The sequence below is a fragment of the Peromyscus eremicus genome, chromosome 11 (assembly GCF_949786415.1).
Source record: "Peromyscus eremicus chromosome 11, PerEre_H2_v1, whole genome shotgun sequence".
In the NCBI taxonomy this organism is placed as follows: Eukaryota; Metazoa; Chordata; class Mammalia; order Rodentia; family Cricetidae; genus Peromyscus; species Peromyscus eremicus.
Window position 1 is genome coordinate 11,120,217 of NC_081427.1, and position 26,239 is coordinate 11,146,455.

At 39.0% G+C, this 26,239-nt stretch overlaps 1 protein-coding gene across 1 annotated transcript in view; it reads right to left on the bottom strand.

The window, feature by feature from the left end:
- The window catches only part of Dnah5 (dynein axonemal heavy chain 5), a gene marked incomplete at its 5' end in the record, with an annotated part of 220,050 nt that overhangs the window by 40,135 nt on the left and 153,676 nt on the right, over nucleotides 1-26,239 (bottom strand). Inside the window, 8 exons of the mRNA XM_059276732.1 lie at nucleotides 726-969; nucleotides 10,347-10,529; nucleotides 11,335-11,490; nucleotides 12,076-12,392; nucleotides 12,958-13,093; nucleotides 17,124-17,261; nucleotides 18,716-18,895; nucleotides 22,990-23,193. Of these exons, the coding sequence (XP_059132715.1) occupies nucleotides 726-969; nucleotides 10,347-10,529; nucleotides 11,335-11,490; nucleotides 12,076-12,392; nucleotides 12,958-13,093; nucleotides 17,124-17,261; nucleotides 18,716-18,895; nucleotides 22,990-23,193 (1,558 nt within the window). The remainder of the gene's footprint in view (nucleotides 1-725; nucleotides 970-10,346; nucleotides 10,530-11,334; nucleotides 11,491-12,075; nucleotides 12,393-12,957; nucleotides 13,094-17,123; nucleotides 17,262-18,715; nucleotides 18,896-22,989; nucleotides 23,194-26,239) is intronic.

Genomic DNA, 26,239 nt, shown 5'->3' on the forward strand with positions numbered 1-26,239 from the left:
AAGACAGTTCTCATTTTAAACTCTCTACACTCCTTTTGTAAGTATAGTTTTCTATGTTTTATCAGAGATGAAAAGAAAAGAAAATTTTAAAGGTTTTCTATTTAACATTTAGCAAAGGATACAGAAGGTCACACAGGACCTTATTCTGAAGCTCACAAAGAACCAAGCCTAAGCTTGGCCTCAAGCTTTCAATACAAGACATCTCAAAAACGATGCCTTTGACTATCCATAAGGCCATACCATACTTTCAACTTTTCGTTCAGGAAAATGGTTAAACAGCAAAATGATAGCCAATTGAATACTTTACGTGTCTGAAATAACCAATTAACACCACCTATTTATTAAACAGGCGGCAAAATTAAGCACCAGAGAACTGACTTCCAAATGAACACATTGTTGCTACATAGTGTGGAACTAAGGGAAAGTCCACGGTACTAATTTCTCAGATTTCACTAATTTGTAGCAGTATTTTAATCTCTTGTTTTAAAAACAAGAGTGCCTTAAAGATTTTCCAGCAACCACAGACAATACCTAAAGTTTATACCATTACATAATTTTCCCATTTCTGATTTCCTAAACTTCTCAAAAGAAAAGGCAGAAAGCGTAATTGGCCACCCCACACTGCACAATAATTTCTATAATGTCCTCATTTAATCATTGCTCTAATTCTCTTTTCTGCCTCGCTCTATTTTCTTGTGACATTTGTCTTCCATTACCAGACTCACCAGGTCGGTACTCCTCCCGGGCTGAGTTAATTTGAATTTCTGTCTCTACAGAAATTTCCAGCTTCTGTGTCACCTCCTCGGCTGTCTTTTTGGTGTTGCTCAGTACAACAATGAGACTCTCGTCTTCCACCAGTGACCCTTGAGTGCTCGTCAGGCGATAAAGCAAATTATCTTCCAGCTCCTTCATCCTTCTTTTGTTTGCCGTTACATCCTCCATGAGAAGAGTCCGCTCTTTCTCCAGTTCCTGTTAATTTACATAAATATATTTTCATCATAACTGAACCTCTATTTTTTTGAGGACATTACTTACAATGTGGACCTCTCTGTCTGCTATTAGGCATCAGTAATGTACTGCATCTACCACCCTTGGCTGAAAATAACAAAACAAAAGAAAAACAACAATACATACATCAAAAAGCAAAGAAAAATAGGTAGAAAACAACATCCAATGTATTTAAATATATATTCAATATATTCATTTAAATGTTATATAAAATGTATATATATACTACCAAAACCTCTGTTCTTGTTTATGTATTCTCTAAGTCATCATTTTAGTGATTTTGTGATTATATACAGAGAGAAGTCAAATTTGAAGAAAAACATACAGATCTCTAATTAAACATAATTAGTTCTGTTAACTTCTTTGAAAGAGTTCTGCTGTTTTAGTAAGATTATCCCTAACTTGTAGATTGAAATGGTACTCTATTCTCTGAGAAGCAACTCTTTGTAATCTGGCAAGTAATCTAAGCTGTCTCCACAGTTACATTTAAATTGAAAAAAATCTCAACCGTCCATCATGGTCACATACACCTGTAATCCCAGCACTCAGGAGGCTGAGGCAGGAGAATTACAAGTTCAAGGCTGACCTGGACTACATAGCAAGAATCTTTCTGAAAAACATACCAAAATAATTTTCTTTTCAATTGAAATTTTTTCTTGACCTGAAAAGGTACTATTCTCTTCAAAAAAAAAAAAAAAAAGTATAATGTTGGATGAGATAGTCAATGGGTAGCATGTTTGCCTAAAATACATGAAGTCTTGGGTTCAAATCTTAGCACCCCCCCAAACCAGGTATAGGTACATGCCTATAGTCCCAGAACTCAGGAGATAAGGCAAAAGGTACAAAGTTCAAGGTCATCCTTACACAACAAGTTTTAAGCCAGCGTGTAATACTAAAAATCTTGTCTTAAAATAAATCTATGTGTGTGTGTGTGTGTATATATATATATATATATATGCATGTATATACACACACACATATGTTTGTGTGTGTGTGTTTGTTTGTGTTAAGAGACCATCATGGAAGAGTGAGCAGAAAGATTATAAGAGCCAGAGGTTTGGGCAGGGACTGAAGTGAAAGAGTGATTCTAAACATGACTAGACATCTGTATTCATGAACTCACAAAAAATATAGTAAATGTAATATTTTATTTGTGCTGAAATGTAATTTTATTTGTATGTTAATAAATAAAGTTGCCTGAGGATCAGAACTAAGAGCAAGCTATTTAGCAGAAGCCAGGCGGTGGTAGCACACGCCTTTAATCTGATCACATGGCAGGCAAAGTCTCTGTGTATTCAAGGACACAGCCAGCATGGTGACACACACCTTTAATCCCAATACCAACCATAGAAACCTGGAAGTCTGTATAGACTGGTAGTTACAAGGAAGTCATGTGGTTGGGTTTAGAACCAATGAGAAGGCAGAACAGAAAGGCAATAAAAATACAAGACACAGGAAGAAGGTCTCTCTCTCAGGGGAAGGACGGCAGCGAGTGGTAAGATGAGGTGGTCTTAGCTCTTGGCTACTGCTCTTATCTCTGGGCTTTTAACTCTTATTTTGGCTGTGTTTCTTATTTAATAAGACTGTTTAGAATTACATCTACATATAGTTGCCAGCCCAAGATCTAGACAAGATTAAGCCATTCATCATTCACATTCTAGCATGGAGTGAGAAAGTGTTCATGAAATCCCAATCCTAGATGAGAAGCTATGTTAGTTCATGGCTTCTTGGGGAGGAAGGGTCAGTTTTTATTTAAGGGTGTGGTTGATCATGCTCCAGTGGAGGGTCCAACATCCAGGAGTACATGGGAAGCACAAATTGAATCTATGAATTATTAAATTTAAAAAAGAGAGAGAAAACACAAACTTGGGGATCGGGGGTATACCTGGAAGGAGTTAAGGGGAGAAACTGGGCAGAATATGATCAAAATACACTTTATAAAATTCTCAAAGAATTAGTCATACATTATATAGTAATTATACATATATATTGCACCACAATGTATATTAACTCCTCTGAGATATGTCTTACAGTTTAGACCTTATAGTTCAGGAGAGCAAAGCTCTGAGAGATTATTGTCAATGGTGGTTCTTTCCTCGGAAGCTCAGAGAGAGAAAAAAAGCAATGCATTGACACTTAGCAAGCCACAGGAGTGTGACAGATGCTCCAAGGCAAAAGGACAGCCAGGAAAATATACTGATGCTAAGGTAAGCTGTGCATGAAAGGGAGGCATGTATGTGAAAGACTTTGAAGTTAAAGAAAATAATCAAAAATGGAAAGGACAGTAATTAAATAGTATTGGTAAAAGAAACATGCATCCCCAAGTTTACTTGAAAAGCTTTCTAAATACAGTGCCAATTAACAATGTAACTAAATGTAACAACGTATAATTCCATATAATTACAATCAGGGCAAACCCAGGGTTAAATGTGAGGTCAGCAGCAAAATCACAGTGACAGCCTTTCTCAGTTATGAGTGTGACTCACTGCAGCTAGAAGTCCTCATTGCACTGCTCAGATTCCTGGGGAAGAATCAGAAAAGAGCATTTCACAGGTAGGTATTCAGGATTCCCTCAGCAGGCTTCTAAATTCTACTCCCTGAGTCTAGGCAGCAATGAATCATATGAAATAATATTACATAATAAAGTACTGCTTAATTACTGGATGGTATCATCTGTCTGTTAGGATCCAGTGCTCATACAAGCCTCTAGAAAAAGAAGCCAGACCAAGAAAAGGGTCTTATTAAGCAATATTCAAGTCCCTTCTCTTTTATGGCTAATATAATTCTTCATTTCTAGGAATTATCTTCTGATTGTGAGAAAAGAAACCCATAGCACTCTGCAAATTTTGCCTTATTTTGATCACCATCAATATGCTAATCACTCAGCTGGGGATGTACTTCAGTTAATTAAGTATCATTTCCCCACCACACACAATGCCCTGGCTTTGATCCTCTGCACTGAAAATAAAAGACAGATAATGAACAGATGATAGACAGCAGACAGAAGATAGACAAATAGATAGATGATGAGAGAAGAAAGAAGGAGGGAGGGAGGGAAGGAGGGGAGAGATGAAGATGATACATAGTAATATAATGATAGATATTGATAGTACGTAGATAGTTGATAGATTAATAGATTATACACACATAATGTATAGACAGACAGATACATATGTGAAGCAAAGATGTATATATTATATACTGACAACTGCCAAACTGTGTCTCAGCTTCTCATCAGCTCCTCATTGTATAACCTTTCAGTGTCTCCACTTGGGACTTCAAAGAGATGATTGCTGCTTAGCACTACCAGCAAAGCTGACCTCTGCTCAACCTCAGCCTTCTTCATCCCAGCAAGTCATACACACTCCACACTTCCAGCTTCTCAAGCCAAGGTCTCTGTGGACTCTGCTTTTTTAAAAGACAGTAAGAGTAGTAGTAGGGGTGTGTGTGTGTGTGTGTGTGTGTGTGTGTGTGTGTGTGTGTGTGTGTGATTTTTGTGCATGTAGAGGTCAGAGGACAATTTGTGAAGCTGGTTCTTTTCTTTCCTATTTAAATGGGTTCCAATGATTGAAGGAGGATCTCCAGGCTTGCACAGCAATCACCTTTATCCAGTGAGTCATCTCACTGTGCCCAGAGTATGCTTGCAGTTCCTTCCTTTTCCCAGACTCCATAATAAACCTACCATCTCTACATCAGAATCTAATCTTTCCTCACCTCCACTACTCCAGTCTAACCTCCTAAGTCAGAAGTTCCCACAACTGGGCTCATTAGAATCAAGCAGGAAGCTTGGTTAGCAGGCCTGGAGCAGGGTCCAGGATCTAGAATTCTAACAGATTCCGAGACAGTGTGAAACAGCTGGTCTCAATGCAAGACTCTGAGACCTGTTAGGTCAAATACATGTATCATTTTCTTCTCTTGAGACCTCTGCACAGACCACTGATTTATCAGGTCTGTTCTTCCCCTACAAAATTAACTGTCTTCCCTTCTTCAACTCTTTCTTAAATGTACCTTCTTAATGAGGTGCACTACCCACCCTAAATGTGCAGCCTACCACCTGATTCCCCAGCTCTCCATCTTGTCATGCTTGGTATTTACTTATTTTGAGAGCATGTAATACCTTCTAACAAACATGAGTACTTAGGTATATGCTATTCCCCTAGGAGAGTTGGAGGTTTGATTTTGTTGGTTTTGGTCTAGTCTGTTTTGGTTATTTGGTAACATCCTCTGATTCTTACAGTGATGCTTGGTACCCTTGTGTGCACTCCATTAATATCATGGAACAAATGATCAGGTATTGTGTCCCTATCAATTAAACTGCAACATAAAGTGAACTGGAAACTCTAATCTCCATGCTGGAAATACAGACATGAACATTCTCTCTCTACAAACTACAAAGTTAAAAATAAGGGCGGTCATAACAAAATTGCATAAACGCAAACAGCGAAGACCACTGAGTCTACTTTATATTCCGGCCCATGAATCCTTACTGGTTGAGTAGTTTGGGTGGGAAGGGCCCCCACCCAATTCTGAAACTCATGGTCTGAGCCCAGTGAGCCAGTTACGAGGTCAGGATGGAAAAGAAGCTCATCTTTAAGCAAAGCAAAAGTCTACACATCCACTGTTCTGAATTTGCCGAGCTGTGGCCACTCAAGGAAAACGTGGTCTCCCCATTCACCATGGCCGTCTCTTGTGCCGCATCCGAAGCTTCCTTAGTCGTCACTTGAATTCATTTATTCACTAAATGAGAATTTCAAGTTTCAGTAAATGTAGAAATTAGTACCAAACAAGTGACATTTATGGGCTGCTAGAACACTGCTTTCCGCCAACAGTTTTTCATAAAATCCCACATTTTATGGCTACAGTAGGAAATAAAATGAAAATAAATTACAAAACATTTAAATGTATAAATTTCACCTAGTATGGCCTCTGAGCTCCTAGAGGTAAATGCTGTGAAATCTTCATCTATAGCAGGTACAGAAGGGAATGTCAGATGACAGAGAAACACAGACTCAGATGGTTATCTGCATCACAGCGGCCATTTTACAAAATCACACAAGCCTTAGGGCTTTTACCCATAAAATGGACATGAAAATAACAGTAGAGTGATGGTACAGTCAGCTCCATCGTGAAGCTAAGAGAGACACTGCATCGCCACTCAAATTCTCTCTCCTTCTCCTAGAAATATGTGTATTTCTACTAGAAATAATAAGCAGACTATTTCTTAAAAAGTAGAATAGTTCACAGAAATGTTTATTCTTCTATATATGTGCCTTTCTATCTATATATCTATCTAAATATCTTGGTTTGCCAAAAAATATTCTCTTTGATGAGAGAACAGTTTGCACATTAGTTGAAAGATACTATCTCCTTGAATGTTGAAGCTCGATTTATAATCCTGTGTTCATAAAGCACATAGAGATGGCTCATCTAAATGCAGTGACTAGATTATGGCAAATGACTGTGGGGGGAAAAAAGAAACAAATCAGCTCAGACCCCCTAGTTGACACCCAGACTGAGAAAACTCAGCCACGTAAGAAGGTTCAGAGATACGGTGGGAAGAATAGATATTGGGGGTGGGGGACCTCCTTGGAAAAAACAGGCAATGTTAATCCATGCAAAGTAAGTCGTGGGACTGGGAAGAAAGCTTAGTCAGCAAAGTGCTTGTCTGAGTTCAGTCTCCAACACCCACACAAAAAAAACCAGCTGTGTGTCCTCTGCCTGTAATTCTAATGCTAGCAAGTTGGAGATAAAAGGATCCTGGGGCCCATTGGCCTGCCAGCCTCATCTAGTTAGTATCAGGCAAATAGAAGATTCAGTCTTGCAAAACATAAGGGATGGGAGCAACACTTGAATTTGACCACACACACACACACACACATACACACACACACACACACACACACACACACACACACACACACACACGCCCAGCAAGTCGCTCCTTTCATCATTACCCTTTATTTGGGGAAAGTTAAAGGAAAAGATAACTGCAATTATTATAATGATGTACATAGTAAGATAATCCTCTGGTACTGAAAAAATAAATATAGGCAAATAGACTGTCATGCCATCCTGGACACAATAGTTGAAAGAGATGTTTATTGTGAGTGTGTGTCCTGCTAAGGATAAGTTAGTAAGGAATGATTTTCTCAACACATTCAATTTTCCCAAGAAGAGGGAAAACACCAACCCTGGATCCATATTGATTTTGTAAGGCTGATGAAAGTCTTTAAGAAACTGAAATCAGCCCCTTGATACTGTAACCCTCTCTCACCACTGACTGGGTGCTGGTGGTTTTGTTGTTGGTTTTCCTTTGTTTTATTGCAACCAGCATCAGTCAGACAAAATTGTTTCTTCCAGAGAAATTGTATTCATCTCAACACGATATAAGAAAACCAAAGGCAATTACATTACACAATCTGCCGCCAAGGCTAGTCATCTCCCTGAAACCAAGGCTACAGGTGACATCAGAGTCTAGGGCTGCTATGATGGATGCTGGCCCAAAAGATGCTCAGGATTCACATGCTCAACAGTACATTCTGCTGATCAAAACCCTAGTCCTTACTGAAGTAACAGTGTGGCATTGCTGCATTGCTCCAGTCACCTCCATATGCTTTAAGTCAGGCCTAAAAGGTACCAGGTACATGGTGAAGGTTATTATTTCCTCAACAGCTACTCTGCCAGAATTACACTGCTTGCTGCCACAGTAAGGTCAACCGCCCATATGAACTTACGAAGCTGGACTAAAGGCTCCTCAACCAAGTTCTGAATTCATGAGTATTATTCACATTTTACAGTTAAAAATGCAGAAAGAGATGCGAGGAAAGAGAAGAAGGAGGTAGAGACAGATATTTTCCCTTTCCCTTCCAGTGGTAGAGCTCAGAAAAGCAAGCCTGATGCAGTATACAGAAAGCATACAGACAGGAGGAGGTACAGATCCAAGGAATTTGCCAATGATCTTAACCTAACAAATCTTCAGGTCAGCGAAGCATGGGCCATAAAGTAAAATAACCTCAATGCTATCGAACTCCTGAGAAAGTCAATAGCAACTTCAACTTCACCATGGTAGTCGCATTAAAACCTCCTACATCTCCTTGCTTAAGCTTCTCACGTTTCCCAGAGGAAATGCTGACTCGGAAAAGGAAAGTTTATAAATTATTGGTCTTTTTTTTTTTTTTCACTGAGCACTAAGCTAGTTATCTCCAAAAAATAGGAGCAAAGAAAGCTGACACTGAGTTATGTTTCCAGGGTTTCATTATGTCAGTAGCCGTCCTGGCTAGCTGTCACTGTCACCTTAACATGACTTGGAGAGCCTTAGTTTAAGAATTGCCTAGAACAGACTGGCCATGGGCATATCTATGAGGGATCCCCTTGATTGTTAATTGATATGGAAGGGCACAACCCTCTGTGGGTAGAACCATCCCCGGGCAGGTGGTCTTGAATTGTATATGAAATCTAGTTGAGTATAAGCTGGTCTATGGGCCAGCAAGCAGCATCCCCCCATGGTTCCGTCTGTACTTCTTTGGCTGTGAAGTGAGTTCTTTTGTAAGAGATAATAATGTATAGAATAGCGGGCAGGCTTGCCTTCAAATTCCTACCTTGAGTTCCTGTTTTGACATCCCTAAACAATGGGCTGCGCTCTAGAATTCTTAGCTGAAAGGAAACCTTTCTTCTTCTCATTGCTTTTGGTCAGAGTATATGTCACAGCAACAGAGATCAACCCAGAACAGTAAACTTTAGAGGCTACATGAATTCTGCTTTATTTTGTACTCCATTTATTTACTTGTCGGACAGAACATGTGTCATGCACACATGTTGAGGTCAATTTACAGAAGTTGGTTCTTAAGTTCTACCATGTATGTATTGGGGACAAACTCAGGTCAACATGCCTGACGCCAGGAGCCTTGACACCCTAAACCAACTCAACCACCAAACAGCTCCGAAAGGTTTACACCAGACTTGTCAGGGACATGTGGAGCTCTTTTAAATAACAGGACTAGACTGAGGGACTAGAGAGATGGCTCAGTGTCTAAGAAAGCATACTGTTCTTGCAGAAGACTCAGGTCCTAGCACTCATGTTGGGTAAGAACAACTGCCTACAACTCCACTTCTAGGAGATCTGACATTCTCTTATGGTTCTTCAGACATCTCCATACATGGGGTACATATAAGTGCACAGAGGCACATGTATGTGTTTACACACCCACATAAATAAAAATCAAATAAATAAAAAAGCTAAGATTCCTTATGGTCTAAGCACAAAGCTTACATCTTATGTGCTAAGAAGAATCATAATGAAATGAAAGCAGACAAGAAAACTGAAGGTAAACAGGTAAATAGAATTCATAAAACATTAAGCTTTTCATAAATAAGACAGTGGAAGAACAGAATAACAAAACAAATGATAACTATGTCCTCAGAGTTACATTGTTGGTGTCTAGAAAAGTTACCGGTGGCACGCATAATCTATAAAACTATATTAAACTTGTGGCTGGGGAGGTGACTTAGTCAAGTGACTGCCACAAAAGCATGGAGACCTAACTTTGGAACCCAAGAATTCATGTTAAAAGCCAGGCATTGTGGCCTATGGGCCTGCAACCCCAATGCTTGGAGATGTGGTGGGGAAACCGGTCAATCACTGAAGCTGACGGACTGGCCAGCAGAGCTGAAGTACCCAGCCTCAGGTTTAATGAAAGGCCACATCTTAAAAAATATATACGTGGTGGAGCTGGAGAGATGGTTTTGTAACTAAGAGCAGCACTTGTTATTCTCATAGACAACCCAGGTTCAATTCCTAGCACCCACATAGCAGGTCACAGCCCTCTGCAACAGCAGTTCCAAAGGATCCAATGGCCTCTTCAGGCCTCCACAGGCACCAAGCATGCATGTGGTACACAGATATTCATGCAAAGCACATGTAAAAATAATCATTATTATTTACAATCATTATCATCATTATTATTATATGGTGATGATAAAATTTTAAATGAAAAAGATAGGAAGAAATATTCAATGTCTATCTCTCTCCTCTACACACATTTGCACATATATGTACACGTACATTTACACACCACAGCCCAGCACATACATACAAGAAAATACATGTGTAGATAACTGACTAATACTTCATTACATGGAAAAAGAAAATACTGAAAGAATTAATGTGAATTTAAGATTCCAGATTAATGGCTCCTAAAGCAATTCCGGTGTTATAACTAAGATTCAGGACATAAAAACCACTGAGATAAAGGGGAAATCAAGTCTATGGCAACTTTCATATTATTTTTATCAACAAAAGACAGTGAAGTGCAGAAATGGAGTCGGCCTTGATTTCCCACCTGTTTCTCCATGAGGATGACTCTCCCAAGTAACTGATCCTCCAAGCCTTTCATAGTGACAGTGAAGTCAATGATGGAGGTCCGGGCACTTATTTCTGGGGTGTAGGCTGGATTTGGCAGCTTGGTAGTAATGTAGAGTTTAAAGCCATCCATAACATCTACTTCCTTGTCACCAACTTTTACCTTTATATAAAAAGAAAGTTAAACAGAGGAGAGATACACCTGAGTCCTTTCCACATTACATCAGTTATTGATTTGATGAATTTGTTACTGAATATAATTTGTATAGTAAAACATAAAAAGAAGCTGTCATTAGATACGAGTTTCAAGACACTAGGATAGGAAAGAAGAGGCAGGGAGGGAAGGAGGAAAGGACAAAGGAAAAGAGAAGGGGGGAGCCAAGAGTTCTAATCATACCATGAAATGGATAAAGAATTTGTTGTCAAACATGTTGGGACTAAGCCAAGGAACTGAGAGAAAGCTAACTCACAGTTTGCTCAGAGGTTGAGAATGACGAGCAGGTTTGCTACCCACACACTGAGATTTTGGAAGTCCCACAAGCAAGACCCAAAAATGGCATGGGAGAGCAGAGTGGTGGCATTGGTATTGACTTTATGACAGTCAAGGGACGGGGCCAGGATGGGGGTTTGTGAACACACATGAACTTATGTGGCTTGAATTTCTATCCAGTGCCATGCAACAGAGTTCCAAGGATTTCACAAGTGTGCCCATATCTGCACAGAGGAAGAGGGGACATGAAGGTTCTTAAAGGTTTTGACAGTCAAAGATCAAAATAGAATCCATTTCTTTGTTACAGAAGTAGAAGAGACAAGCATGGAAGTGTTGTTCTTCAATTAATTTGGTTTCAACTTAAGAAGAGCAGAAAAATAGCACCCACAACCGACTCCAATTGCTGCTTCTTGAGAAAATTCTGTCTCATCTACTGGGATGCACAATTGCTCTGCATTGTTATCAAGGTTAAACCTACCTTAAAGGTAGATCCAGATTTAATAAAGTTTTTTTCCAAAACATTGTCCAGAGCAGGATCTAGTTCCTCCCCAACATCTTCTATAAGTAAAGGCCGTCCAAGTGAAAGGCTGTCCTCCAGGTGGTTTCTAAAGTACTTATGGTTTAGAGATGTGATCTATACATGGGATGGGATCGCAAGGTTACTCAGAGGAACAGGCTCATGATGCAGTACACAGTAACACTATGTGAGCTCTAAACCCTCTGCCACAGGAAACAAGGACTTAGAAAGCCTTGGTGTTGAAACCACGCTATGTGAAATGGTGCAGAAAGCTTAAATGTTGTCATTCTGCCTTCAATAGACAAACCTTCACCTGCCATGAAGCATGTGAAAGTTGTGTGGGAGGTCTCTTCTTCTGTCTGGCCTCCACCATCCCCATTGGTAGACTACTAGAAGTCTGCTTGTAAGCACAGCACATGCAGAGTGATGTGGCTCTGTTTTTTCTGATTATCGAAGACAGCCATAGCATTAACAGATAAGAGTCTGAGCCATGACTCACTGAAATATGGTGCTAGTAGATGTGGCCAAAAATGAAAACAATACGCTTACGGAAAGTATTTTGTTGTTAGATATAAGTTTGTATCTCTGTTTAGGATTCCAACAAAATCTCTAAGACATTCAAATATTTCTCCCCCTTTGAGGGAGGGAACTCTACAGAGAAATACAATCTGAAGTGTTTAAATGTACTCAAATGAAAATCACCTGGAGTTCATTTTGGCTTTCTTTGTTTTTAATCCAGATCTTGCCTTGAGTCTGTGGATCAATTAGCAAAGGATAGCGTGATGCTTTTGTGGCAATAATTCCATTCTGAATAGACAGGTCATCGTTTGGAAGGCCTTGGAGGTTCCATTCACTGATAGTCGGGGCATCAATCAACATCTCATTAAGATTAAGATCATTCCCGAATGGAATGTTACGGGCTTTCATTTCCTTCTTCCAATCATTTAACAGCAGATCTCGAAACTCTTGGTTAAATGAACCAGAATATGATAGAAAAGCTGTTGCCAGCAGCACATCCCCTAAAATGGAAAGCAAGCACCCCTAAAATATTTTGTGACCATTCATGCAATAGTGTAAGTCACTGAAATTGAAAAAGAAAGTATAAAACTGCAATCATTCTTTTAAACTAAATTATAAAAATCAGTCCATAAGCACGGGCTGCAAATGGCTTCATAAATAAGCATGAGTTTGATTGACTGTTGAACAGAGTATAAATGTCCAGTCAAGAAACAGCTGTCAGAAGTCAAGCATTGGTCATCATAATTTTATTGTAAGAGAGTGACCTCTAGCTCAAAAATGTAACTATAAAATCCAGAGAAGACAGAGTCTTCATCAAAGGGCCCTTGATCAATACTCCCACACCTATAGAGCATTTTAAGTGAACTAATAGGGAGTGTGAAGGTCATTAACCCATCAAATCAGAACACACATGCACCAGACAATTACCCATCTCCTTGAAATGGTAGTAGACGCACAAACACACATACAGGAATTTAAAATAAGCAAGTGTTGTTTGATTAAAGCTTAAGGCTTCTGACTTCACCACAGTCAACACACAGTCTCATTAATAAAGAATTTACAGACCTACAAGTCGTTTAGTCTGCGCAGCAAACTCTTTGCTTTGCTCTGTCCATCGTTCCTTTTCACCTGCCAAGCCACTGATGAGCGTGGATGCCGTCTGCATCTTATGCCTGCATCGCTCTGCATCTTCAAGTAAGGTCTGAAGAAGGCCAAAACCAGAAAGAAACCTTTACTCAGAAAAAAAAGTAGCTTTTATTTCAAATGTGTAACTTTAAAACATCTATTGTCTGCCTTTCTGGGACATGGAAGACCTATTTCACAGGAAACACAGCTTCTGTTTCCATGTGTCTATTTGGCCCTGTTCTGTCTCTGGTTCTCTGTCCAGTGCCTTCAACCCAGCAGCCAAATCCTCTCAGGTGTTAATAACAGACAGGTGCTGGACATTCCTGTAACTCACTAGTAAAATCACACATGATAGCATCATGTAGCACAAAATATGTAAAGAATATAAATTCTTAGGAAAGTGCAATCAAGAATATCTCTCATGCTGAACCCTGGGGTCATCCATGCTTTATCTGAAGCCACACCTCATTTTACATCAGAAAAAGAACTTAGATTACTTTCACTTCATTGTACCCCAGGGTGCCTGCATAAATTTCAGCCTCATTTAACTTATATGTATTTTTTAGATTTTTCCTTGAGCCTAATGAAGACTTCCATATATTACTGCCAATCAGAACCCAATCCTATCCTCAGTTTCTGGTTCTGATGATGGAACCCAGGGCCTCATGCATGCTAGGATACATACTGTACTGCTGAACTACACTCCCAGCCCAAATATTTCTTGTCTTCTATGTTTAAGAGATGACTGCTACCTCTACATGTGAAAGCATAGGAAATAAATTATGGACAAAGAGGTGTACATCAGTAGATGTCCATCTATAACAAATGCACACTACACATTTTTACAAGGTAAGTTCAATAGGAATATCTATAATGGTACGGAAAGTTTAAACTATTTCAATACTTTTTTTTTTAGTGGGACTACTTAAACCACCACTTAAATTATTATAGTGTGCTGATATAAATACTCTAAACTGATTAAAACTATCTTGTAAGTTTTTATGACCAAAAAAGATTGCAATATTTTATGAAGTTAATAACTTAGATAATAAAACAGTGTGTACTGAGGGTTCTGTTTTTAGTATATGTAAAATATATAGCATATGTTCAGATACAAGAACAAAGTGTTATTTATATTCTTCTCCAGAATTGCCTAAATGCATTTTCTGTAATGAATAGACTGCTTTTCTAAGAATAACACAATACAGTGTCTTGCAAAAGGGAGATACTTAACCCAATTTGTTTTCATCTTCCTTCTGGAGTTTTGTCTTCCCATTTAGTTAATGAAAAATAACCAAAAACTCACTTCTGTGGCATATCCCACCACATGTGTCTATTGCTTCATCCCAAAAATAAAGATACCAGCTATATGATGTTTGAGTCTATATAATTTATTTAAAACAATGTTTTCAGTTAAAAGATATTATTCTTAATTGCATTTTCTCTTCAAATTTCCCATCCTTATTTATACATAGCCAGTTGAGAAAACTGCTAGGCCCTCCCTCCCTGTCTTTATCCTCTTGGTACCCAGGTTCCTTTTATTGCGGCAACATAGGCCAAGAGTGGTTAGTGTGTATGGCACAGAGAGGCAGATTGTTCCAGTGGGGTATCAAATAAAGGTCAGATACAGAATCCCCTTGCTTCAGCTCTGCAGTCTGGTCTCTCCTAACTGGCCAACATGCTGGCTCATTCTTCAGAAGACCAGAGAAATTGGATCCTATGACAAAGCACTGTATTCTTTGTGAATAATAACCAGGGATACTCTTTCAAAAAACCATTCAGGCCTGGGTTACAATGAACTGGAGACTAGAGCCCTTTTGGGGGGTCCACAAGCTCTTATCAGCTTCATCCAGCCCTGGGGATGAGGAAAATGCAACAAAAACGAGTGAAAGTTCTTCAGAAGTTGGTGACAGAAAACTCATGGCTAATTTTTTTTTAACCTAAAGAAATTTGAAATTTGTTGAAATGCAAGTTTTCAAGCTATGGTCATATTTTTACAGTAGCAGTCCTTACGTGTTCATTTATCTAAACCAGTGGTTCTCAGCTTGTGGGTTGTGACCCCTTTGGGGGTCCAAGACCCTTTTCACAGAGGTCACCTAAGACCATTTGAAAACACAGATATTTACATTATGATTCATAAAGCAGCAATATTACAGTTCTGACATAGCAATGAAACAATTTGATGACTGGGGGTCACCACAACGTGAGGAACTGTAGAAAGGGATTGTACCATTAGGAACACTGAGAACCAGTGCTCTAAACCAACAACAGATGCTCCAGAACAGCAGTAACAAGAAGGACTGGAATGAGCCAACGCAAATCTGCTAAAATTTAAACACAATGATAGTAGAAAGGAATTTTTTATTCATGATGTTTCTGGATACAAGTGACTATCCAGAAAGACAGAAATTAATGCTCTTTCCTCCTGCTTTTTAAAGTGGACTCTGAAGGTACGAAGTTAATTTTCTCCTTATGCAATTGAACTCCCTGAGTGTAAACAGGCACATCCATGCAGGTGCTGCTGACTTCCTCCTGTAAACATCTTTGGAGACACTTTCACACGGCTTCCAGGAGACTTTGATCTTTAAGAGAAGCAGCATGTCTTCTTCACACAATGACACTGCAGAGTCACGAGCAGGTGTCTTAATCTGGACAGGGTCCACTTCCATAAAATATTCAGAGGAAGAGTCAACATGGCTCCCGATTGCCAAACACAATACTGGGTTCTCATGTCATCAGTATGGGGAGTGATTTAAAAATATATTATCTGTATATACAAAATATACAGGTATTTAAAACAGTGGGGAAATCATGAAAAATAGTTTTGTGACTTAGAAACTCCAGTGTCTTCTCTCTGAATCCCTTCAGGCGTTTTGTTTGAACGTTAATATGCAGGTGTCTGCTGAGGCCAACCCAGCCTCCTGTCACCGTAAGTCTTGGCGACCTGAGCACTCATAGCCACCTACACAAGTGAGGAACCCTGAAGCTTCAACTGCATGAGCTCTCTATCCACTTTGATTTTAGAAGGAATGGGTCTTCAGGGGAGCTGGGGTTTGTATAATAGATGACAAATGCATGAACCTAGATTCTAACAAGAATAAAAATCTCTCTTCCTTCACACCCCCTCTGTGTGTATCTATCTCTCTGTCTCTGTCTCTGTCTGTCTGTCTGTCTGTCTCTCTCTCTCTGTGTGTGTGTGTGTGTGTGTGTGTGTGTGTGTGTGTGTGTGTGTGTGTGTGTGTTGAGAAATTTGTGGACAACCGTTGTCATTATAGTATACTCCTGTGGTCAGCTACATCCATGTAGCAGGGAGGCCTTAAACCAATATCAAAATATCAAAGTCCAGTTGGGGCTTCTTTGATTGACCAGCCTAAAGCCAGAACCCTCCCTTGACATTTCTGTGCCTTGGCTACTGTATGAAGTATCTGCCCCACCTAGTTATAAAACTGTTTGAAAGACTCAATGTAATTGTGTGGGGAGGGATAACTTGGGATGCACAGGTATCATCACTGTCCACATGATCATGGGAGATTTGGAATGGTTATCTCCTATAAGTAGCTTCTGTGGGAGTAAACCACCCTGAAGCTTGTCAGTGGCTTTCAGTGTTGGTTAGATACAAAGCCTGAGAGTATAGTAGAAATCAGAGGCCTTGCACCAGATCAATGACTCTTTGCAATGAACACTTGCAAGTAAAGATATGTGGACAAAGGGGTTTACCGCATAACCCACTGTGTCACATTGTAGCTTCCATGATGAGATTTTTATTTCCCCGTTATTCCCTTTTATTCTCTTAAATTTTGTTGGTTTTTTTTTTTTTTTTGGAGGGGGGTACCAGGGCAGAAGGTGGATTCGAAGGGACAGGGAAATGAATGGAATCAATATATATGATGTAAAAGACACATAGAATAAATAAAAAGAAAGTAAAAAACAAAATAAAACAAAGCCAAGGGCTCAGTGAAGGATCATGTGCTATATGTGGGTTATGCATAAAACTCAGTGAATTCTTTCAAACAACCAATGCTTCAGATAAAGATAGCACAGGAATGAGAGCTCACAAGAGCCAATGGAATGTATAAACATCCCTCCCATGTCACGTTTTTGGCTACCTGCTTTTCAGTCATGGCCCGTTCATACTCTGCCTGTACCACGTCGAGCTCTGCTTGCTTGTCATCCAGCTCAGCCTGGGCTTTCTGCAGGTCCTGCATGGCCAGCACATGACGATTCTCTTGCACAACCAAGTTGGCCTGCAGGGGACACAGGGTAAGGGAGAAGCAGGAAGTCCCCAAACACCCATAGTTTAGAGGGTAGGAGTTCAACAATGGCCCATGCTTATACCTATGCTTTCTACCTCTACAATCACCTCAATTTGTATAAATCTGAAACAGATATTAATGTGAATTTGTCATCCATGTTTATAAGCATAAATTAATTATGAATCATTAGAATAGCAGTCAGCAAATTTATTTTCTATAGGCAAAATAGCCTAAAAATTATTTTAGGCTACAGAGGCCAAAAGGCAAAAGCAAAGCTTTTAAATACTTGTTTAAAAAACATTTCATGAGCCACCAGTATAGATAACAGGCTAGATTTGTCTTTCACTGGAGCTGAAATATGAACCCCAGAGAAAAGTCTTCATTGTTCTGCCTTTTTGGAGGTCTTTGTTTAATGGTTTCAGTTCTCTATTCTTTTTTTTGTTGTTTTGTTTTTTGGGGTTTTTTTTTCAGTTCTCTATTCTTAAAACAACTGCAATAAAACAAAAATTATACATTATATGTTTGCTTGGAAAATATAGTAAGAGTGTCACATACTTCTCATGGCCAATCCTGTGCTGTGTTAAAATCTCCAATGATCACATTCTTGTAATGTCAATGAGCATGACATCAATTATTTGCTCTGAAATTCTCTCATGTGAATGAGTCTTTGATCCTTTACATAGTTCTAGGATCCTGAGACTCACTCTCTCTATTCTGCACTATTTCCTTCAGAATCTTGATTATTTTATCACAGTTATTAAATTTCATAGGTAGTTGACAAATATAAGTAAGTTTTGGCTCATGGTTGGAAAAGATCTAATTTACAAAACCAAAATCAAGCCACAAGATACAGTCTTTCAGACGTTTGTGTATTTAAAGTGTACTCACCTCTCTGTTTGCTCAAGACTGGGTGTCTTTTTAATAGTGATGGTGAATATAGAAATGATGTACATAAACTAAGCCACCTGGGGAAGTGTAGGCTTAGTCTCAAGATCACATTAAGTTACAAATAGCTGACATTCTTGCCTGAGGTGTAAAGAAGGGAAAGGGGAAGTTTACACCTTCCTTCATCAGAGGCCAGCATTTTCTGGCCCCAGTGTCTATATCTTAATCCTATCTCATTCATTGGATTCCTTTGCTTAAGATCTTGAACACTGTTGGAAAATTCTGTGCTATGATTTCTTCTTTTATTTTTAAGTAACTCACAACAGACTCAGTGTCTTCACAGAGAATTGGTTTATGCTTAAAAGCTCCTGCAACTTCAAATTTGGGTTACAGAAGAAAGAAACATCCTTGTCTCTGTCTTTCAGAATCCCACTCTCCCTATGGATCTGAGGACAAATACACTGACCGCCAAAACTCCAGAGCTGCTGTGCAAGGATGAAACCAACTAACCCACAGACTTTCCCAGTCAAGGGTCACACAGCTCCCTCTAGGAGTCCTACCTTCAAAGGCAGCACCTCCTTGTTTATAGAAAAAAAGGAAGCCATGGCTTTGGTCCAGGAACAAAGACCAGCAACATTCCCACATACGCGTCTGGCAGTCTCAATGTTGTAGTCGGCCATTTCAAAGTAAGGATTCAAAAATTCTATCACTTCTTCATTGATCGTGTCTTTGGGGAATTGCTGTGGAAGGAAAGAGTAAATCATGTCAAAACACTTATTTTATGGGGTGTATCCAAACTCACATTCTGTTTTCAATGTAACTGAAACTAATAAGCTGGATGAATGGTATGGCTTTTTGTCAATGTCTCCGGGTATTGGATGAAAGTCTTACAGTTGAAAACACAGTGTGGAGTGATTGCAAAAGAAGTCTGCAGGATGCACTCTGTCCCGGTAGTGCAGACACCATCCTGTTTAAATATATTGAGATCCAGAGAAAGAGTAAAGTATTTAGGTGATGAATATTAATACAGTTATTAGAATTTCAAAGGCAATAAAAATTTCTTTCCATTAATCCTAAATAGGTGAATTACAAACCCATAATATCAACAATGAAAAACAAACATACACAGCTATATTCTGGTAAGGACATATAGATTTAGCATTTATCAGCAACTAAATGCTTAATAGATTCAGACAGAACTTCTATTAAACTCACATGAAATATGAGACATTGCACCTTGAGAATGATGAATTAATTTTTAATCATGGAGCTATCACAAATATGAGAGAATTATTATCTCCTAGATAAATATAATTTTAAAACACAGCATAAATGGATTTAGAATACCTTCCTGAATCAGGAAGGGAAGTCCAGGCAAATGATGAAATGGATGGAATGTTTAAAAGATGGTGTTTCCTCTTCTAAAAGGATGATTATTTTCCAAGTAGAAATAAATAAAAAAAAATCCATGCAATTAATAATTGCATGAAATAAACCTTCATAGAACGTGTGTAGCAGAGTAGAATCCCTTTAATTTAGACCTTGCCTGTCACAAGTTTCTTTCATGAGACTTAGAGAATAGTAGAGACAGAGCTCCCATAGGCAGTGAATTTTTCGCCATATGCACAAGGGGGAAATCTGGAGTCACTCATGAGGTATCAATGCAAAGTCCAATTGCACTGTCATACAGTCTCACGTGTCTCATGTAGTCTCACATAGTCTTGCTGTCACCTGTCCACATACCTAGACAAGTCTATGCTCCACTAATTTCATAAGCCACTCATTGCTGTAGCAGATCGAAGGCACCTTACAATGTCATAGCATCAGCAGCCACATGAGTGGTGGTACTGAATAGAAACTGAAGGAAAGGTGGTGCTGAAGCTGGAGCTTGTGAAATGGGCATGGATCGGGTACTCCCAATTAGTTGTCTCAAGATCTAAATCTGGAAGATAAGACAGTATAACTTCTAGAAGGAAATGAAAGAGAATTTATTCTTCCTCAGAGGGAAGCCAAGATCGAAATGGAACACCGAAAGTGCTATTAAGTTGAATATCAATAAAAAAAAAAATCCTACATTAAAATTAAGAACTCCTGCTTAGCGAAAGACAGTATTGATAAAGTGAACAATTAAGCCAGGAAGCGGCTGGAGATATCTACAGCATTCGTAAAGTATTTGAATCCAACAGACAAGCGGCATTAGCAATGGGCTGGGGAGATGGCTCCTTGCTTGAGTACTTGCTGCTCCTGCAAAGCCCCCAAGTTCCTAACACCCATGCGGTGGCTTACAGCCATCTGCAACTCCTGTTCCAAGAATTTGACTTTGTTTCTGGTCTCTGTAGGCACTGGACACACACACACACACACACACACACACACACACACACACACAAGCAAACACTCATACACATAAAATGAAAACATCTACAAAACACTCCCACACCTAAGGCTAGGGAAACATTGCAGAAGAGACACAAGAAATATTGTTAAGAGATGAAGAATCAGAAAGTTTGCTGTGAGATCATATCTCCTAGGAATGCCACACACTGCACCCATAAAGTCTCACCCACATGACTGCCCAAATGTGAGCTGAACAAGGAGGACACCAATAGACATGTCAAAGTAGACAGGGAGGAAACTCCATAAGCCTCAACACTACACAAAGAACTACAGATGACTAAGATGCGGAGAGTGGGAGAAATAGTCTTCCCAAGGGAAGATCGTACCAATTGGTTATCCAATAGTGAATGGTTAGCCTGAAAACACATATACAAGGAAAATTGTACAGACTGAGCAAGTTAAATTTAGGAATATACGTGTACATACATATCTGCATGTAAATCAATGAAAAAGGAGACTGTGAACTTGAAAGAGAGCAGGAAAGGGTATATGAGAGGGTTTGGAGGGAGGAAAGGGAATGGGGAGATGATGCAATTATAAGTTCAAAATAGAAAAGAAATTATTAAAGAGAGAAAAAGGTCCAAACCAGCACTTAACACAAAAATTCCTGAGAAGTTTACAAACCCACCAAAAGATTTTCAGCATCATTAGTTGTCAGGGAAATGCAAATTAAGTCCATAACAAAAAGAAACTGCTACCATCACACACAGAAGGATAGTGAAAAGCAGGAAATAATGAGGATGTGGAGTACTGTGCAGTATGCCTTGGTGCTGAATATGTCAAATGACTCCGAAATCCTACTCCTGCAAATATGGCAAGCAGAAGTAAATATGTACGGTCCCCAAATGTCCTATATGTCGGTACAGACAGCAGATTCATTTGTAATAGTCAAAGCTTAGCAATAACCCCAATGGTTGTTTTTACCATAATGGTCCAGTAGACAAATCAAAGCATATCACATGTTTCACAAAGTGTTGATTCAGAGAATCTCATGGAAAATGACTGTAAACATTTCAGAAAATCTAAGCACTGGTTGTTAAGCCTATTAAAGGCCTGTTGCATACACTCACAATTAAATCATTTTATTTAAAATAAAGGCAACCTATGGTCAGAACTCAGTTTCTCCTGACTTTATGAGGCTTCCTATCACCTACACTTTGTAGGTCGTTGGCGCTGATGGCACCGGCATGGTGTTATCTCTGTCTCTAGCATCATTTTTTGGAGTTTGAAACTGGTCTTTCTGGGAGAAATTAAACTGTACAAAGACTAATAACAAATGTATTTGTTCTCTTCTTATTTTTTTCTTATTTTCCTCCTCAAAATAAAATCTAATTATTATACCCTTACCACACAGCACTGAACGTTCATATCCTGGAAAGCTATAACTTAAAAATAATGGAGAGTTGCCTTTTGCCACAATAAGAACAAATTTCATCTATCTAGTGAATGACTCTCAGAGCAAGACTTTGTATGTAATTTTGTATATGTCAATTTCCAAACAGACAATGATGAGGAGGAGGAGAAAATAATAACAGTTACTTTATGGGAGGTAACTGACTGTGTTTAAGCATGAGAGAGATTCTAAATATATGTATTTTGCTTTTGGTGAAGGTTAATATGTATATGCACATTCATCACGTGGTACACTTAAAATTTGTACATTATAAATACAACAGAATTAAAAAGATACAAATTATTCCTCCAATAGTACTACTGTGGACATCAAATTGTAAATGTGAGCACAGACAATGGATCCGTGGTACTTATAGACCCCAAAGACAAACCAAAAATATTCACGAGAAATATCATGTCTGTATTAAACATATACAGACTTCTTTCTGATCATTGTCCCCTAAGCAACACAATATAACAAACCAGACATGGTGGCACATGCTTGTAATCCCAGCCCTGGAGAGGCTGAGGCAGGAAGACCATGAGTTCAAGTGGGATATTGATCATCTAACAACAAGAACAAAATGTATAGTGACTATCTATGTAGCATGTACACTGTGTTGGGGTCATACATAACCTAGCAGTCATTTGCAACACACAGGAGGACATGCAAAGACATGTGCAAAGCCTATGTCATTTTACATAAGGGACCTGAACATCCTCACATTTCTGTATCCACTGGGAGTCCTGAAAATACTGAGGGATAACTGCATTTGTGTGCAGACAGTACATACATTTAGTCTCATCAGAACAATTTGATTACTTTTTTTTTTTTTTGGAATGTATGTGTCAACATAGCTGAAGGTGTCCAGAAAAGATCTAACACTCATGTCTTATATTTGAAAGAGAAAATTCTACTACAAAAGAAGACTCACATGCATTTCCAAAATACATATATAGAATGAGTTACATTTAGAAATGAATTATATTGAACAACTCAAACAACTGAGTCCTCCTTCTAATCCATTAGCACCAAAAGACCAACCTGTAAGTTCTGGAGAAAGTTCCCTGCCGTCATCAGTTTTAAAGATTCCTGCCAGGAAGGCACAGTGCAGCTTTTTTCCAGGTCAATTTTCACCGGGTTGACCTTCCTCTGAAAGAGCAGCAACACACAGTCCATAATCCGCATGATGAGGTGAGGGGGTCGACCAAGTGTGCGCACTGTGGCGATGTCAGAGGGCTTGATGGTCTGCGGGATGGAATGGGGGAGCATCCAAGCTCAGATACGGAATTCAAACAAACTGTCATGTATAAATGCTGCTGTTTCAACAGAGGACAAACAACACTTTTAAACTAAGAAGTCATCAGATCTAGATAAACATTTAAGCCCAAAGAAATGAATGTCCTACAAAGCCAAATTTTTTTACAATTGTTTTATAATTTTTATTTTTTAATAAGTTTACAAACTTGCAAGTTTCATTTTTATGTTTTAAGACATTTTATTTTTTTTTTTGGTTTAATGGTATTGGTATGTGCATGTCAGTGCAGGTGTCTGTAAAGGTCAGAGCACCAAATCCCTCTAGAACTAGAGTTATGAGACGTTATGATCCACCTAGTGGATATACCAGCAACCGAACTAGAGTCTTCTAAAAGAATGGCTCATGCTCTGAACTGCTGAGCCGTCTCTTCAGACCCTGGTTACAGGTTCCTTAATGGCATTTTCATAAATACTTAGCTTTGGTTGATCCTTGCCATTCCGAGCTCCCTCCCTCCCCAACCCCACTTTTCCTGTCCCCCTTTGAACACCTACACCCCAGGTAGTCTGCCTACCACTTTCATGTCACAGATAGTCCATTATCCTTCCTACTTTATTCCCTTAAAACCTCAGTTTTTAATACATGGAATTGGAAAATTTTATATTTAGTGAGATACCACAGGCTCAGAAAGGCAGGCACTGCATGTTCATGCACTACATGTTCATGCACCCGCACATTCAGATGCTAGCTTCTGACTTTTATATGTGTATTTGTGTGGGGTTAGGGTATGCAGAGGCTGAGTTTTTATTCTTCTAACAAGTAGCAAAAGGAGAGAAATATTGGTGAGCAGATAAGGAACTGTGATTTCCCTAACAGTGTACAGGCTTCTTTGTGTTTAAAAAAAAAAAAAAAGTACTCTAAAACAAAATACTCAGCACTTAAGTAGTTATCAGGATTTGAAATGAGGGAAAAAATATTCACAGTGCCTTTTCACTCGTTAGCTATATAGGTCAAGAATCTCTCTTTCTCTAAAGCAACTCAGGCTGTCACAGTGGACTGACACCAGAGGGTAGCCTTGGGGCTGACAGATTAAATAATTAGAGGTTTCTTAGCTGAGAACTGACCTTTAAATGAAGGGACTTGGGCAATCCAAATTTCACACAGCTCTCAGGATGGTTCTGTTCCAATTCTGGTACAGATATTCTTATGCAGTAAATTACTTAATAATCAGCCTCTTTTTGCTTGGTAACACTCTCTCTCCTGAACCTTTTATGAAATCAGTATTGGGGAAAAGATGAGTCTAACACAGGCTTACTTCTAGGATACACAGTGCACACCCCCTTGTATCTGTGTCTTAAAGGCTTGTGTCTCATCCACACCCCCTGTCAGAAGATGAACTTTCTCTGAAGATGGGAGACACACTTGTACTGCACTTGGTGATTTGCTGTGAAGAGATGTGCTTCAGCCTACCAGCATTTCTGAAAGTTAAGAAGCTAGAAAATTAAATTGGAGGTAAAGAACTAAAAATGTCAGACCTTTATTTGAGATATGTGAAAAAAAAAAGGAGGGGAAGAGAGCAACAGCCAGTGGGAAACTAGGAGTAAGTTACACTTCTACAAAAATGCATCAATTACATATGTGGACAGTTGTGCTCTTCTGTCAGGCACTTGGGTAAAGGAGCAAGACAAATGCCGTACCCAGAGACCAACCTGTTTCAGATAACTATTGAAGTCTATTTTCTGCAGGTGCCGTAATATGACTACTATGTAAGATGCTATAATGTAAATATATCTAATATAAATCTATAAATATAAGAGTTATTTATCATTTGAACACTCTTTATTCTTGCACTACCTGCTAGTTAACGTCTGATTAAACATTAAGGTTGGAAAGGACATGTTCTTTATTTATTTATTTATTTATTTATTTATTTATTTATTTATTTATTTATTTAATGTGTATGAATCCCTGCATGTATGCATGTTCACTACTTGAGTACCTCGTTCCCACAGAGGTCAAAAGTGAGAGTTGGATCCCCAGACAGACCTGAAATTATGGATAGTTATGAGCCACTGTGTGGGAGCTGGGAATTAGATTGGGTCCTCCAACATCAAATGCTCTAAACCACTGAGTTATCTCTTCAGCCTCCTGGGGCATATTATCCACGGTTGACTTTTCTCAGATTGATATAACCTGAGGCTGCAATGTTAGGGTCTAGCTGTATTGGGAGTTTTCTTAGAACAGATTGGCAATACATTTCCTCAGAAACACAAAGACCCAGTAAGAAACACATGGGATCAATAGAGGAAATTATATAATTCTCTTCTATACATGTTCCTGTGGTTCGGATGCTAAATGTCCTTTTGAAGGTGGATCATAGGAGAGAACCATTATGGAGTCCTGCCCTTTTGAAGGGGATGTTGGAACTTTGCTCCTTCCCTCTTCTTTTGCTTCCTGTCCATAAAGTGAGCAGCTCCATTATGTGACCCAGCCATATGATGCTGCCTCATACAGCCTCAAAGCAACGAAACTGTAAGTTAAAACGAGCCTCGTCTCTTCGTACGTGAATTATCTCCAGCATTTTGTTATAGTAACAGAAAGCTGTCTGACACCTTACTTCTGCTCCCACATATGTCCATACCTATGGTTATATGATGGAGAATATTTTAGCTGTAAAGAAACACAATTTAGAGGAATACTAGAAACATCTGACAAGATGAAAAGAAGATGCCAACTCTTGACTCTTAAAAAGGAGGGAAATGTTGGCCTCCTTTTTTAAAACACCCGAGAAGACTTAAGCTCTAGTCCCATGAGTATGGGTACCCTGAATGCAATGCAGTTTTAAAAGTTCTTGTTGATCAAAGACTATGTTGATCAAAGACTCTCTCAGTACAGCCCAAGTGACATAATTGTGGCAGAAGAAAGTCTGCCGTGTCCACAGATCTTAGGGGCTAAAGACCCAGGAGAGCTTGAAGGATAGAAGAGGACAGTTTGGCCAGAACACAGGGAAGTGAGAAACAATTAGGGAACACACATCCA